This window comes from Aedes albopictus, chromosome 3 (assembly GCF_035046485.1).
Source record: "Aedes albopictus strain Foshan chromosome 3, AalbF5, whole genome shotgun sequence".
NCBI classification, from domain to species: domain Eukaryota; kingdom Metazoa; phylum Arthropoda; class Insecta; order Diptera; family Culicidae; genus Aedes; species Aedes albopictus.
Genome location: NC_085138.1, coordinates 313941722 through 313957722, shown reverse-complemented (window position 1 = coordinate 313957722; position 16001 = coordinate 313941722). Strand labels below are relative to the sequence as shown.

The 16001-nt window shown below is 41.9% G+C and overlaps 1 protein-coding gene across 8 annotated transcripts in view; it reads right to left on the bottom strand.

The window, feature by feature from the left end:
* Positions 1-1532: 1532 nt before the first annotated feature.
* LOC109425860 (uncharacterized) overlaps positions 1533-16001 on the bottom strand; it is a 145515-nt gene continuing 131046 nt past the window's right edge. For all 8 annotated transcript variants that reach the window (XM_062842520.1, XM_062842515.1, XM_062842519.1 and 5 more), the window contains exons 4-7: positions 11995-12138; positions 11603-11741; positions 10745-11333; positions 1533-2837 (exon numbers count right to left, since the gene is read on the bottom strand). In XM_062842520.1, the coding sequence (XP_062698504.1) occupies positions 2521-2837; positions 10745-11333; positions 11603-11741; positions 11995-12138 (1189 nt within the window). In that variant the 3' untranslated portion in view covers positions 1533-2520. The remainder of the gene's footprint in view (positions 2838-10744; positions 11334-11602; positions 11742-11994; positions 12139-16001) is intronic.

The following is a 16001-nucleotide window of genomic DNA, read 5'->3' as shown; positions in this document are numbered from 1 at the left end:
TCTCCTTTTACAGGAAATCCAAAACTCGGTAGTACTGAGGCTTCGACACCACCATGATTTTGACTCCATCCGTGCAAAGCCGAAGGATGCACTTGAGAGAGCCATCAGCGATGCGCTCTCGAAACATGGAGCGCAGTTTCTCAGGGTTCCCCTTTGCGAAAATCGGAGGGCATTTCTCCTTCCGCTCAGGATTGGTTGCATTTTGCTTCGCACTTTTCCGCTGCTGCTGTTGAGTAGCAGGTGTGTTCCCTTCGTCGCTGTCATTCAGTGAGTGAAAGACGTTCCGTTCAAGAAGTTTCTTCTCTCGTTCTTGCTGCTGTTGGTTGATCGACAAGCCGCCGATTGCCTCGTCCATTTTCTCCGCTTCGTCCAGTAGGCCAGATGAATGCTTTTCCCGCTTTTCTCGACGCAACGAGGGATCACGCCGTCGGGAATTGTTCGCGGTGTGCTTCTTCGAAACCGCAAGGGAGTCGTCGTCGCTGCCGCTCGGTGGGCGCTTTTTGGTAGCGCCTTTGCTGGCGGCTGAGCCAGCCGCCTTGTCACCCATCACGGGCTGTGGTACTGCCACAACGCGTTGAAAACTTTCGCACGATTAAATCGACAATTTTCGAGCACACCGAGACGCGTCCGATCGGGTCGAACGTACGGACTGGAATGATTTGCAGATGATGTTACCCTCGTGGTATATGGCGAGTCGATAAAAGAAGTGGAACTGACAACAGCGCACGCAATTGGCGTAGTGGAGGACTGGATGAGGTCTAGACAGTTGGCACTCGTGCACCACAAAACGGAGATGGGGATGGCTAACAACCGCAAGTCTGAACAGCAGGCCGTGGTCACCATAGGCGGGTGCACGATCAACTCTAGGCACTTACTGAAGCAATCGGGGGTCATGATCGACAATAGGCTGAATTACGGAAGCCACGTGGAATATGCCTGCAAAAGGGGAAGCATGGCGATAATTTCATTGTATAATACTAAATAAAAAGCTCGGCAATAGTATCGAGTAAGCGTAAGCTGCTCGCGACAGTAACGGTCTCCATACTACGGTATGGGGGCGCTGCATCGTCGAATCCGCTAGTGGTCAATCGAAACGTGAAGCGAATCGAGAGTACCCGCAGGATAATAAGCCTTAGGGTGGTCTGCGCATACTGCACGTTCTCAAAGGACGCGGTATGCGTACTAGCGGACATTGTGGCCATAGCACTAGAGGAACTAGTGTTTTTTGATTTGTATTTGTAGCCGTGCCAATTATGGGCTCAAGAAGAAACTGCGCTCCAGAAGAAGCCCACTAAAACATCATACTGTCTTTTTCTTACCTTCGCGGTACGCCCGTTAGGCATGACTTCGTGGAGGACCGTACATGAGTACTCTCTTTGGTCAACGTTCCACCGGTTGTCCCCTCGCCATTTGAAGATTGAGTCCTGGCTAACACTATAGACTGTACCATGTGCAGGAGGCCAAAAAAGCCCGTCTATACATGAGACTTCGACAATGCTTTAGGAGTTTCTTTCAAATAACCTAAGTTGCAATGGTAAGTATCAAATTGTATTTTAATTTTCGTTTCTCAAACAGAATAGGGTAGAAGCTTCAGTTTTGGCCAGCCCGGAGTTTTGGCCATAGTGCGGTATTGAGCCTGTTGTGATCTAAATCGGCGTAAATTTAATTTTTACTAGTAGATCCTAATACAATATGATGATTACAGCTGTGAAAACCTCACATTTTGATTAAAAACTGGAAGAAAAAAATATATTTCCTTAAAAAATCCGCTCCCATATATCTATTTTGGCCAGGGTGCATCTAATTTGGCCACTCTCATAAGAAATACACGTGATTGGCCAAAATAGAAACCAAACTTAAGAATATGGCCAAAACTGCGGCAGAGCTTCTATTTTGGCCAGTGCCACTTTTAATACAAAAATCAAGTATTGGCTTGATTTCTGCATTTTTCCTTCAAAATATACATTGAAACCTTTTATTTGACGCATTGGTTGTTTTCATAGGATTATTGGTTATTTTTTTAAAAATGATTTCCCTTAGACTGGCCAAAACCGGTGCCCGCACCCTATTTGTATTTTAAAATCACTACAATGTAAGATTCTGTAATAAGCTTCTATTCGAAGTTAATCGTTTTCTGCGACATAATATTTATTATTTAAATACACACATCAAATCTCAACATTTAGTTTCATCTTTATAAAACATGCTTTACCGAAACTGCTCTCCACTGGAGAGCAAAAGGTGTGCACTATGCAACAACACAACAGTCATAAATCGTTCACTTTTACAAACTGAAACGCCATACGTCTGCCAGAGGACTCCTAGTTTTTCTTTTACTTCTTCCCATCCTTACTCGACCCACAGGGAAAGAATGTCATTTCTTCATTCTCGATTCACAAAATCACATTCAATTTAAGTTCGCGCCCGTTACAAAGCAATAAATCAAGCGTTTTTATCTAGTTGTAATACAATCTTAGAAAACTACACTGTCGCTGCCGCCCGGTACAACTAGGTGAGCGACTAACCGTAACTTCGTTTCCGATGCATACCAACGCTCACCGTGGCGCCCGGTTTGTGGCAGAAGTGCCTCATCGTCGAGTTCCAACGGCCCTCCTCGCAGTGGAACACCGATGCCGGCTGCAGATGGGCCGGAATCTCGAAGTGTTCGTTGCACTTGATCCGGCAGACGGTACCACTGGGGACGTAGAGATCGTTGGCGCTGGTGGCTGCGGAGGGTTTCATTTCGCACGCGAACCGACCGTTGTTGGGCGGGATCAGATACGTGCAGTCCGGTGTGGGCGGAGCGTCGCTGTCGTACGCGTAGTCATCGGAGACTTCTGCAATTAGATAGACGATTTTATGACTTGTTTTCTTGAATGAATGAATTAATATTATTAGCATGCCATTAGGGCAAATGGGTTTTTGCGATTATAGAAAACTAATTTACACCGTAACAGTTTTGTAATTTGTCTGCCTTAACCCTTTGAAGCCGGAGTTTTTCCAAGCGTTATTATGGAACTTATTTTACGTTTTTCTGCTGTTTTGGCGCTCAATAGCATAAAAAGGGTAGGATATCATGCAGAATATTTTTTCTGGATATTCGAGGTCATCCAAACTGATCTTGAGTTAATCCCAACTAACATTTTCAGCGCTATAAGTTTCAGTAATTTGCTTTCTGTTGTGTAACAATCGAATTGAAGTTGTCAACGCAGAATAAAAGGGAAGCTAGTCAAATATAAACCATAAACTAATACAGTAGTACACGGTTGCAAAACAAGCATCATACAACTACCAAACTCGGTTTTCTGAAATCATCACTTGTCACTGGGGCTACCTTTACTGCACTCTATTCCAACTCCGGGAGATCTCCCGGAAGCTGTGAAAACTTGAACAAATCAAATAGGAATCCCCACTTACAAAACAGCTGCTACTATACAGTACAATCCGTAATACTGACTAATCCGCAAACCAGCAGCGCTTTGGAGGTTGTTATGCGATATCATTACAGGGAAAAGCTGTAATAAAGAAACTCGGATGTAAACATTATAGCCGAAACAAATACTTTACAGCTATCCATCTCTTTGCGGTGAAATTATTTTGGTTGCTTTTACTGTACTTTAATCCAACTCCGGAAGATTTGCCGAAAGATGTGCAAATCGAGTAAAAGTCCCAACGAATAAAACAGCTGCTTTTATACAGTACGTTTTGTAATCTTGCCAAATACACAAAACAGCAGCGCTTCGTAGCAGTTTAAAGAACATTCGTTCAGCTACAAGCTGTGACAAAGAACCTGTTGGCACAACCACACAGCTTGTTCAACGTAAACATGACTGAGTTTGACGTTTCACAAGCTTTTGCAGCAAGATGAAGTTGGGTAAGGTTTCTTGTGGCACAATTATAAAGCCTTGTCTGGAGTAAAACAAAACGGGCTATTTTCTATGCTATTTATATATAGCAGTGTGGTAGCGAGGAAATCATCGAGACCAGTGGATACTGAGATCGGGAGTTCGATTCCAAGTATTGGCAAGTACTTTAATTATTCAATTTTAAAAGCGATGGTTCCAGTTCCACATGTATTGCGTCACGGTATCCATAACCTAATTGTATTTTATCGAGCAATTTGGGGATACCTTAGAACTATTATTTCTCTCTCTCTCTTCTTGGCGTAACGTCCTCATTGGGACAAAGCCTGCTTCTCTGCTTAGTGTTCTATGAGCACTTCCACAGTTATTAACTGAGAGCTTCCTCGGCCAATGACCATTTTGCATGCGTATATCGTGTGGCAGGCACGAAGATACTCTATGCCCAAGGAAGTCAAGGAAATTTCCTTTACGAAAAGATCCTGGACCGACCGGGAATCGAACCCGTCACCCTCAGCATGGTCATGCTGAATACCCGTGCGTTTACCGCCTCGGCTATATGGGCCCTAGAACTATTTAACAACTATGAAAAAGCGCCTTCTCCAGGTGTTATTCAGTTAGTGGTTACATAGGAGCCGAGAAAAGAGCTATGACTTGGTGGCATAGTAGCTGCTCGCACAGCATATCTATGTGGATTAAGTTCACCAGATTCATTGGTATAAGGCTTGCATAGAAGCTTCCGTCCATATGTACAACACAGTTACTCAGCATCAAGCCGTATTGAGGATGCTTTGTTGACGTTTACATTCACATGAAATGTTAGAAGGGATATCCTAAAGTCTACGGGTGTAACGGTAACTTCTTTCAATATACCAAGCTACGATTTGTAATCTACCATGTCCAATAAGTCTTCTGAAAGTTCAATAGACAGTATTTATCAGATCAGTCAGGATATCCTAGGTCATCAAAACTATTCTTGGGCTTAGATCCTAAAGTCTACGGGTGTAACGGTAACTTCTTTCAGTGTACAAAGCTACGATTTGTAATCTATCATGTTCTGTAAGTCTTCTGAAAGGTTAACAGACAGCATCAGATCTGTTCAGTAAGTCTTCTGAAAGGTTAACAGACAGTATCAGATCTGTCGGGATATCCTAGGCCATCCAAACTGTTCTTGAGTTTAGATTTTAAAGTCTACAGGTGTAACGGTAACTTCTTTCACTATGCAAAGCTCATGCCCAGTCCCGACATGAATGCTCATTTTTAGGTTAAGTATCCTAAGTAAATAATAATAATAAAAATATCATGTCCAGGAAGTCTTCTGAAAGTTCAATGGACAGTATCAGATCAGTCGGGATATCCTAGGTCATCCAAACTATTCTTGAGTATAGATTTCAAAGTCTACGGAGGTGACGGTAACTTCTTTCATTATATTAAGCTACTATTTGTAATCTATCCTGTCCAGTGAGTCTTCTGAAAATTCAATAGACAGCATCTGATCCGTTAAGATATCCTTGAACTTCCAAACTATTCTTGAGTTTAGATTCTAAAGTCTACGGGTGTAACGGTAACTGCTTTCAGTATACAGTGCTACTGTTTGAAATCTATCATGTCCAGTAAGTCGTCTGAAAGGTTAATATAAGGTCTATAGACAGTATGAGATCAGTCAGGATATCCTAGATCATTTAAACTGTTCTTGAGTTTAGATCCTAAAGGGTGTAATGGTAACTTTTTTTCATTAAACAAAGCTACTATTTGTAATCTATCATGCCCAATAAGTCTATTGAAAATTCAATAGACAGTGTCAGATCAGTTGGGATATTCTAGGTCATCCAAACCCTTCTTGAGATTACACCCTAAAGTCTACGGGTGTAACAATAGCTTCCTTCATTATACAAAGCTACGATTTGTAATCTATTATGTCCAATACATCTTCTGAATGTTCAATGGTCATCATAAAATTAGCCGGGGCCATCCAAACTATTATGATTTTAATATCTAGCACCTTCAGCAATTGAAGTTTTTGTTTTGGCTATATAGAGGTATAATCTTTTTTTTGTTTCTTTATTATAGAGGTTTTCAGGGCCTACGGCTGGTTCACCTCTTACACATGTTGTATAATCTATTATACTTACTGGAGCTCACAGAATACAACCAGAGACTACAACATAGCAAATTATCAAAAAAAAGTATTGTGTAAAATTATTATCTAAAACGAAATCGCCTCATGTTACAGTGATTGTTTTTTCCACTAAGCTTCATAACAAATTTCCCAAATGAAGGAAAACGTGCCTCTGGAGCCGACCTACCAAAGCTTCATAACAGTAAGGAAGCCCATAATATCCCAACAATGAGGCAATTAAGCAACTATGAAACTGGAAACGAATCCGTTGTTTTAACTTTTTCATCAATTGTTACCTATAACTATTTTAACAATGACACTAGAAAAAATAGCCAATGTTTAAAAGGAAAAAATATTATTTGAATATCAGCAGTTTTAGCGCCAAAAACTACATTGGCAATGATACTTGGAAGAACGACCTATTTTCAAAAAAGGGAAAAGTTAATGCTGAGGGTGACGGGTTCAAGTCAGTCGTTCGGTCCAGGAACTTTTTGTAAAGGAGATTTCCTTAAGGTTGAAGGATTCGTCATTGATATTATCGTCATCATTGAAATTTCGAAAGCAGTTTTTTCGTGCACAACACAAATATTCGTTATGAAAATGTATTCACTGCATTCCATTTTCCATCTGGAACACGGTGAATACATTTTCATAACGAACATTTATGTTTTGAACGAGAAAACTGCTTTTTACATTTCAATGATTACGATGGATATCAATGACGAATCCTTCAACCTTAACTTCTTTGGTTATAGTGTATCTTCGTGCCTGCGCCACACGATACATACATGCAACATGGTCATTGATAGCGGGAGCTCTCAGTTAATAACTGTGGAAGTGCTCATAGAACACTAAGCTGAGAAGCAAGTTTTGTCCCAGTCACTATAGGACAGTTTGGAACACCTTGAACTTCCCAGAAAATAAAAAACCTTTTGATATTGTTGACGAAGGTTAAATGAATACATATAAACGTAACACACATTCAAGTTCAGCTTTTAGATCAACTGGTATGTCACTTATTGCGTTTTCCAAATTTCATGGTGTTCAGGATGTTCTAGGTTATTAACAAAGACCCATATACAAATACGCTCATTTTTCCCTAATAGAGGACTCAATTTGCAGCAATTTTGCCGAAGACAGTATTCTGTTTTGTCGAATGGGTGAATTTATACAGCCGTTTCAATGTTGGGGTCATATTTGACCCCTCCGGCTCCAAAGGGTTAACCTTCATCCAGCCAACGTACATTTTCCACCTTCAGAAAAGCACAAAAATGGTCATAACTTTTTTGTTTTTCGATGGATTTTGATGAAATTTTCACAACTTCCCGAAAAACTCTCCTAGTTTATGATGCCGGGGACATGGGTGCCTGGTCCACATGGTTCCGGAGTTATTCCGGATTGTCTTGGGGTACCAAAATTGGCCACATACATTGCACAACGTATATCTCAAGATCCCGATGAGGTAGAAGTATAGTGTCTTCGGCGAATTTGTTCAGCAGGTTAAGAACGAACTGGCAACGGCGACTTTGGTTCGCGATTCTGCCGCTAGGCGGCGCCAGTGTCAAAAATGTTCAAACCCTCATATCTCAGAAACCTGATAAGAAAGAATGATGCTGTCTTCGGCAAAATTCTTAAGCAAGCTCAGAACTATCTGATAGTAATGTCTTTGGTTTGGAATTTATCCGCTAGGTGACGCATTGTGTTTGAAAATTTCAAACACGTATATCTCGATACCCTAATGAGGTACAAGCATGCCGTTTTCAGCAAAGTTGTTCAGCAGGCTAAGAACTATCTGGCATTGGCGTCTTTGGTTCGCGAATCGTCCGCTAGGTGGCGCCAGGGTAAAAAATCTTCAAACTTCTATATCTCAGAATCCTGATAAGATAGAATGATGCCGTTTTCAACAAAGTTTTTCAGCAAGCTAAAAACTGTTTGATAGTTGAGTCTTTGATTCGTGATTTATTCGCTAGGTGGCACCTTATGTATAATATTTAAACACGTGTATCTCGTTACTGTAATAAGCTAAAATCATGGTGTTTTCTGTAAAATTGTTTGGCAGGTTGAGATCTATCCTGCAATGGCGACGCTAGGTGACACAAGCAATCAAAACATCCGAACAATTTTATCTCAATAATTGGAAAACGTCCAGCAAATTGTTCCGAAATACAAGAGGAAGTAAGTATCTGGTGTCCTTGGTTCTGATATTATTCGATAGGTTCCGTCTAGTATTAAGAAAATATTTGAATGAACACCCTAATGAACAAGAAGTATTCCATTTTCAGCATAGCTGTTCAGCAAGCTAAGAGCCATTTGGAATGATAGTAGACGGTCGAATACGGTGGTACAAGAGAGAATACTTTAACACCGTTTTTGACCTCCTGCAGATAAATTTCGTCGCCCTACAATATTGCTTCTTTTGCTCCGTTTTTTCTGCCGAGAATGTCTCCGGGAGTTTCTATAGGAACTCTTCCGGGAATTTTTCTAGGAATTTCCCCAGGAATTCCACCGAAAATTTCTCCGGGAATTTTTAAAGGAAATCTTCAAGATTTTCTCAGGAAATCCTCTGGATTCTTCACCAAGTATTCCTCTGAGAATCCCTCTAGGATTTCCCCCAGGAATTCCTCAGGAAATTTCTCTAGGAATTCCTCCGGTAATTTCTCCAGCAATTCCTCTGGAAAATTCTTCAGGAAATCCTCCTTCCTGGGAAATTCCCCTCAGGAAATACCGTGAGGGGATTCCTGGAAGAATCCCCGGGAGAATTCCTGGAGAAATACCCGAAAGAATTCCTGGAAATAATCCCGGAAGAAGTCCTGGAGAAATTACTGAAAGAATCACCGGAGAAATTGCTGATGGGAGTCTTAGAAAAATTCCCGGAGAAATTCCTGGAGGGAGTCATGAAGAAATCCCTAGTGGAATTCCAGGAAAAATTTCTGAATGATTTCCTGAAGAAATTTTTAGTGGAATATCTGGAGAAATTCCAGGGAGAATTTCTAGAGACATTCCCGGAGGAATTTCCGGGGAAAATCCAGGCGGAATTTCTGGAGGAAACAAATCAGGAATTCCTGGAGAACTGCCAGAGGAATTCCTGGAGAAATTCCCAGAGGCATTCCTGGACAAATTCCCAGAGGGACTCCTGGAGAAATGCTCAGAGGGTTTTCGAAAAAAAAACTTTCTGGAGAAATTCTCAGTGGATTTTTTTTGAAGAAAAACACATAAGTTTTCCTGAAGAAATTCCCAGAATAATTCCTGGAAAAAAAATCTGGAGGATTTCCCGGACAATTTCTTGAAGAAATTTCCGAAGCAATTCCTGGCGGATTTCCTGAAGAAATTCCCGAAGGAATTCCCGGAGACATTCCTGGAGAAACTCCTAGAAAAATTCTCGGAGAAATCCAGCCTGGAAAAATTCTTGAAAGAATTCCTAAGAAAATCCCGGAGCAATTCATGGAGTAATTCCCGGAGGAACTCATGGAAGCATTCCTGGGAAAATTATCTGAGGAAATCCGGAGGAATTCCTGGAGAACTCCTGAAGAAATTCCCAGATGAATTCCTGGGGAAATTACCGAAGGAATTCCTGAAGGAATTTTTTCAGGAGTTTCTGATGTGGGTTCTAGAGGATCTCCTGAACAATTTTCCGGAAGAATTCCAAGAGACATTTCCAGAGGAATTCCTAGAGAAATTCCCGAAGAAATTCCTGGAAAAATTCCCGGAAGAAAAAACGGAGCAATATTGTGGGGTGACAAAATTTGTCTGCAGGGGGTCAAAGAAGGTGTACCGAATAACCTAGCGAATAAATCACGAATCAAAGGCTCAACTATCAGACAGTTTTTAGCTTGCTGAAGAACTTTGTTGAAAACGGCATCATTCTATCTTATCAGGATTCTGAGATATAGAAGTTTGAAGATTGTTTACCCTGGCGCCACCTAGCGGACGATTTGCGAACCAAAGACGCCAATGCCAGATAGTTCTTAGCCTGCTGAACAACTTTGCTGAAAACGGCATGCTTGTACCTCATTAGGGTATCGAGATATACGTGTTTGAAATTTTCAAACACAATGCGCCACCTAGCGGATAAATTCCAAACCAAAGACATTACTATCAGATAGTTCTGAGCTTGCTTAAGAATTTTGCCGAAGACAGCATCATTCTATCTTATCAGGTTTCTGAGATATGAGGGTTTGAACATTTTTGACACTGGCGCCGCCTAGCGGCAGAATCGCGAACCAAAGTCGCCGTTGCCAGTTCGTTCTTAACCTGCTGAACAAATTCGCCGAAGACACTATACTTCTACCTCATCGGGATCTTGAGATATACGTTGTGCAATGTATGTGGCCAATTTTGGTACCCCAAGACAATCCGGAATACCTCCGGAACCATGTGGACCAGACACCCATGTCCCCGGCATCATAAACTAGGAGAGTTTTTCGGGAAGTTGTGAAAATTTCATCAAAATCCATCGAAAAACGAAAAAGTTATGACCATTTTTGTGCTTTTCTGAAGGTGGAAAATGTACGTTGGCTGGATGAAGGTTAAGTAACCAGACAGTAATGCAGTTTCCAGGATCAAAATTTGTTGAAGTTTATTAAAGTTTTTGGTTTATTTTTATATTAAAATTTTCACTGCTGATTAAAATTTTATTTATCGAGGCCTCAGATAAATTTATCGCCTCGATAAATCAATGTATGTTTATGAATTATTATTATAATTTTTCAGTTCATTACGGTGCATTTTGTGTATTCTAAAGGATCGTCAAAGAAGCTGTCCATACCATTATACATGCAGTACGGTTCCTCCCCCTGCCAGGTTTGCTCCTCGCTGCACTCGACGAACGCGTTCTGTCTGCTCAGGTAGCCTTCGTTTCGGCAGTGGAAGGTGCACCTAGATCCCCAAATGTTCCCCAAATCGCATGCCACCTTGAGATCCTTGTTTTTCGGGTAGTACTTTCCGCACTGCTTCACAATGACTTTGTAGCGCAAATCGCACGTCTGCACGACCTTCCCGCTGCGCTTGTTGACAATCTTGGCTAGGAACGAAAACGGGTCGCCACCGTTCGAATGCGGTAGGATAAAGTTGAGCTTGGTGCCGAACAGCGTTTCCAGCTCGTATAGGTCACGCGAGATTGGCTGATTGCGACACGTTGTCAACATCGGTGGCTCGATCAGAACACCGTCTAGGCCTTTGCGTGCGATGGCAGTTTTCTCGGCGGGACACTTGATGCAAAGTCCGTTGACAACGGTCGATTTAACACTCGGGTCGTGCGAGCGGCGACCCTTGGCTACCGTTGTTGACCGGTCTGTGTGGTGTGACCATGGTCGATGCTGCCGATTCCTGTGCATGTGCGGTTTCTGGCGGTGAACCTGTTGCGGGGGTAATCGATAGAAAGAAAACAGTTGAATTCAAACTATTAGTATGCCGATCGGAAATTCTAGATTTGATCGATTAAATGCAAAATTGAATGCTAATGGAGTCACACAGTATGCAGTGGTATAACTGTGCTACCGTGTGCAGCATAGTTGTCCCATGTTTTATGGGAATCCATATCAACATGAGACAACTATGCTGCACACGGCAGTGTGGACTTCGTTGTCTGAGCCCTGTTGGAAAAACAGGTTGAAACTATACCTACCGTGGTATCCAGCTTGGCGGTGTATGCCAAGGTCTTGTTCTGGTCCGGCTCAAGAAACGTTCTTCCTCCCTTCGGTAGCATTACTGACCCACTCTGGACGTGCTCGTACATGTACTGAGTTTTGCCGCCCGGTCCATATCTGTGCCGGCGAGAGAAGGTGTCAACAAGATTGAGAACATTGATTAATTGCCGTTGTTAGACAGTCAATAAGTGTCGGTCGTTGCCATATAAATCGATTATTTGATAAAAATCTTTGCCTCCACCACTCATCGGCGGCGGCTTGGCATTAAACTGATTGCGTGATTTACTCCAATCTGTAGCTACTAAACGAAATGATTACATTCCCGGTGTAGAATCGTACTACCGTACGGTACGAGTATTGCGAAGCTTACCGATTCGTCGGCTTAGAGTTGGCACCTATTCGGACAAGATCGTTATTACTGCGGCCGGGGCTACTGGCGCCACCGCTGTTGTTGTAGTTGCTTCTACTGGTGCGACCAGCTCGAGCGTGATGATTTATGTGGTGAGGGAGATTCCTGTAAAGAAACAAACAAGAAAAGGAACGTTAAAAAAATGAATGCATCGGTTTAAACCGCGATGATGCAAGTGGCAACAGTTGAAGATAAATCGAATAAGTGATACATGAACGTCCTACTATTATGATGCTAATTGTCTGCCAGGTGATGTATACGTTGACTATGATATCGGGACAGCGAAATCGATTTGACAAAGTATGTTTTATTTATTTTACATATTTGTGAGAAACATTGAAGTTTTAGCTATTTGCTGTACTGCCGTTCTATGCATAACTGTCCCATATTATATAGAACCCAGGATAGAGATCTTTCACTGTTCTCTGCACTACCGAGGGTGCTCAAGACTGATTCTAAAATATGTCGTTGTCTGTGTATATTCTGACTTAGAATAGCACTATCGATCACCTTTACCGGGGGTAGAGTTCCACTAAATAGGTAACCCCGATCAAAGGTGTCAGGCGATCCGTGCTTAACCCTTATATTCTGAACGTACGATTTGCGTATTCAGGATCAGACTGGAAAAATCATAACTTCGTTATTTCTGGACCGATTTTGATCATCGACGTCCCAAAAGAACCGGTTAGATCTCTAGTTTTGAAACGTAAACCAAAATTTCAAATTGGCCATTTGGTTCCGGAGTTATTCCGGGACGTACTGGGGTATGTTTTTGGCCAGGCAAGGGGACACTTTCGTTGGGTTCCTAAAACTCAGCATGCGACATATCAATCTTCATGATTTTGCAAAACAAGATCGAAGGAAGCCATTTCGCGGATTTTTGACCACATTGGACACGTTCCGGGATGTTCCGGGAACCTGGTTCTTCCGTGAAAATGGCCACTTATGTGTCTCTTCAAAACCCCAGCATGCGACATATCAATCTTCATAATTTTGCAAAACAAGATCGAAGGAACCCATTTCGCGGATTTTTGACCACATTGGACTCGTTCCGGGATGTTCCGGGAACCTGGTTCTTCCGTGAAAATGGCCACTTATGTGTCTCTTCAAAACCCCAGCATGCGACATATCAATCTTCATAATTTTGCAAAACAAGATCGAAGGAACCCATTTCGCGGATTTTTGACCACATTGGACTCGTTCCGGGATGTTCCGGGAACCTGGTTCTTCCGTGAAAATGGCCACTTACCTGTCTCTTCAAAACCCCAGCATGCGACATATCAATCTTCATGATTTTGCAAAACAAGATCGAAGGAAGTCATTTCGTGGATTTTCGACCACATTGGACTCGTTCCGGGATGTTCCGGGAACCTGGTTCTTCCGTGAAAATGGCCACTTATATGTCTCTTCAAAACTCCAGCATGCGACATATCAATCTTCATGATTTTGCAAAACAAGATCGAAGGAACCCATTTCGCGGATTTTTGACCACGTTGGACTCGTTCCGGGATGTTCCGGGAATCTGGTCCTTCCGTGAGAATGGCCAATTTTATGTCTCTTCTAAACCTTAGCGTGCGACATACCAATTTTCATGATTTTGCAAAACAAGATCGAAGGAAGTCATTTCGCGGATATTTGACCACATTGGACACGTTTCGGAATGTTCCGGGAACCTGGTCCTTTCGTGAAAATGGCCACTTTTATGTCTCTTTTGAATCCCAGCATGCGGCATATCAATCTTCATGATTTTGCAAAAAAAAGATCAAAGGAAGCCATTTCGCGAATTTTTGGCCACGTTGGACGCATTCCGGGGTGTTCCGAGAACCTGGTCCTTCCGTGAAAACTGCCACTTTTATACCTCTTCATAACTTCAGGACATGACATATCAATCTTCATGATTTTACAAAACAAGATCTAAGGAAGTCATTTCGCGGATATTTGACCACATTGGACACGTTTCGGAATGTTCCGGGAACCTGGTCCTTTCGTGAAAATGGCCACTTTTATAGCGACTCAAAGACTGATGGTTGAAATCCATTTGTTCGAATGCACTGGATAATCACCATGGACCTTTACTATTATTTGGTTCGATTAGCTTTTATCGGTGAAGTCGCATGTGTATTTGATTTGCGTACCGCGTTACTACGCTTCATCCATCATCAAATGCAATATGCTGATCCAGACCGAACAGCTTGGCTGGTCAAAACTAAATAGTTTAGTTTTGACCAGCCGAATGACAAATGGCTGAAAAAACTAATGTTGGTCTTTAGATAGAATTGCAGATGTACAAAAGGAATATACATCAGTTCTAAAATGTAATCTGTGAAACGTTATAATTATTCAATTTGAAAAGTTTCAAAGAGTTCAAGGAATTTCTCCAGAGATCTTTTTATGTATTTCTGTAGGAATTCCTTCAGAGATTTCTTCAGGAATTTCTCCATATACTCCTTCCAGAATTCCGCTAGAGACTGCTCCAAAAATTCCATCTGGAATTATTCAAAGTAATTCTACAGAAATGTCTTCCAGAATTTTCACTAGAGATTATTCAAAAATTAATCCAGGAATTACTTAGAAATTTTGTACAAAATCCCTTTAGTCCATCCAAGTATTCCGTCAATAATTCGTCCAGAAATTACCGCAGACACGGATTTCTTCAGATATTTTATCCCGGGAAAAAATCTTGCAGGAATTTGCTAAGAAAGCTCTCCTGAGATTCCCTAAGGGAATGCTTCCGGAATTCCCCATGTGGTTTCTTCAGAAATTCCTTCAATAATTCCTACAGAGATTAACCCGGGAATCTCTTCTGAGATTGTTTCAGGAACAACTTCAGAGATATATTTTAAAAATTCCCCCAAGAATACTTCTAGAAACTTCCAGGAATTAATCCAAGACTTCCTCCAGGTACTGTTTAGGACCTTAGGAATTCCTCTTGGGATTGCTTCTGAGATTCCTCCTGGGGTTTCTTCAGGAACTCCACCAGGGATTTCTTCAGAAACTGCTGCAGGGATTCCTCCAAGAGCCCTCTACGAACTCTTTTTAGAAATCCTTCAGGAGTTCCTCAGGAATTTCAGCGATTTCTTTAGTACCTTCTGGGATGTTCTGCAGAAACTACTCCTGGAATACCCTCAGAAATTGCTCCTTGCTCCTTTTCTCCAGGAATTCCTCAAGGGATTCCTCCAGTAATTTCTGAAAGGATTCCTCCAGTAATTCCTACAAGAACTCTTCCAGGATTCCTCTGGAAATTTCAGCAGGGATTCTTATAAAATTTCCTACAGGGATTCGTCCAGGAATTCCTCTAGAGATTCCTCCAATTATTCCTCTAGAGATACCTCAAGGAATTCCTCCATGAATTTTTGCTCTGGGAATTTCTTCAAAAATTTCTCGTGGGATTCCTCCACGAATTCTTCTAGAGATTCTTCCAGGAATTCATTCAGGGATTCCTCCAGGAATTCTCCCAGAAATAGTTCCACGGAATTTCCCATAAAATTCCTCTAGGGATATCTCCAGTAAGTTCTCCTGGGATTCCGCCAGGAATTTGCCCAAAAGTTCCTCCAGGCATTCCTACTGAGGTTCCTCCAGAAATTGCTTCAGAGAATCCATCACGAATTCCTCAAGGGAGTCTTCTAAGAATTCTCCCAGAGATTCTCCAAAAATGTGTCTATGCATTCCAGGAATTTCTCTTAGAATTCCTCCAGGGATTCCTTCAGGGTTTCCTCCAGGTATTCCTGCAGGAATTCCTCCACTGATATATCCAGGAATCCCTCCAGGGATTTCTATGAGAATTCATCTAGGAATTGCTACGGGAATTCTTTTAGAGTTCCCTCCCAGAATTCCTCTAGAGATTCCACCAGGAATTTATCTAGTAATTTATCCAGGGATTGCTCCAGACATTCATCCCGGAATTTCTGCGATGCCTCCAGGAAATCCTCCAGTAATTCCTTCAGAAATTCCTCCAGGGATACCTCCAA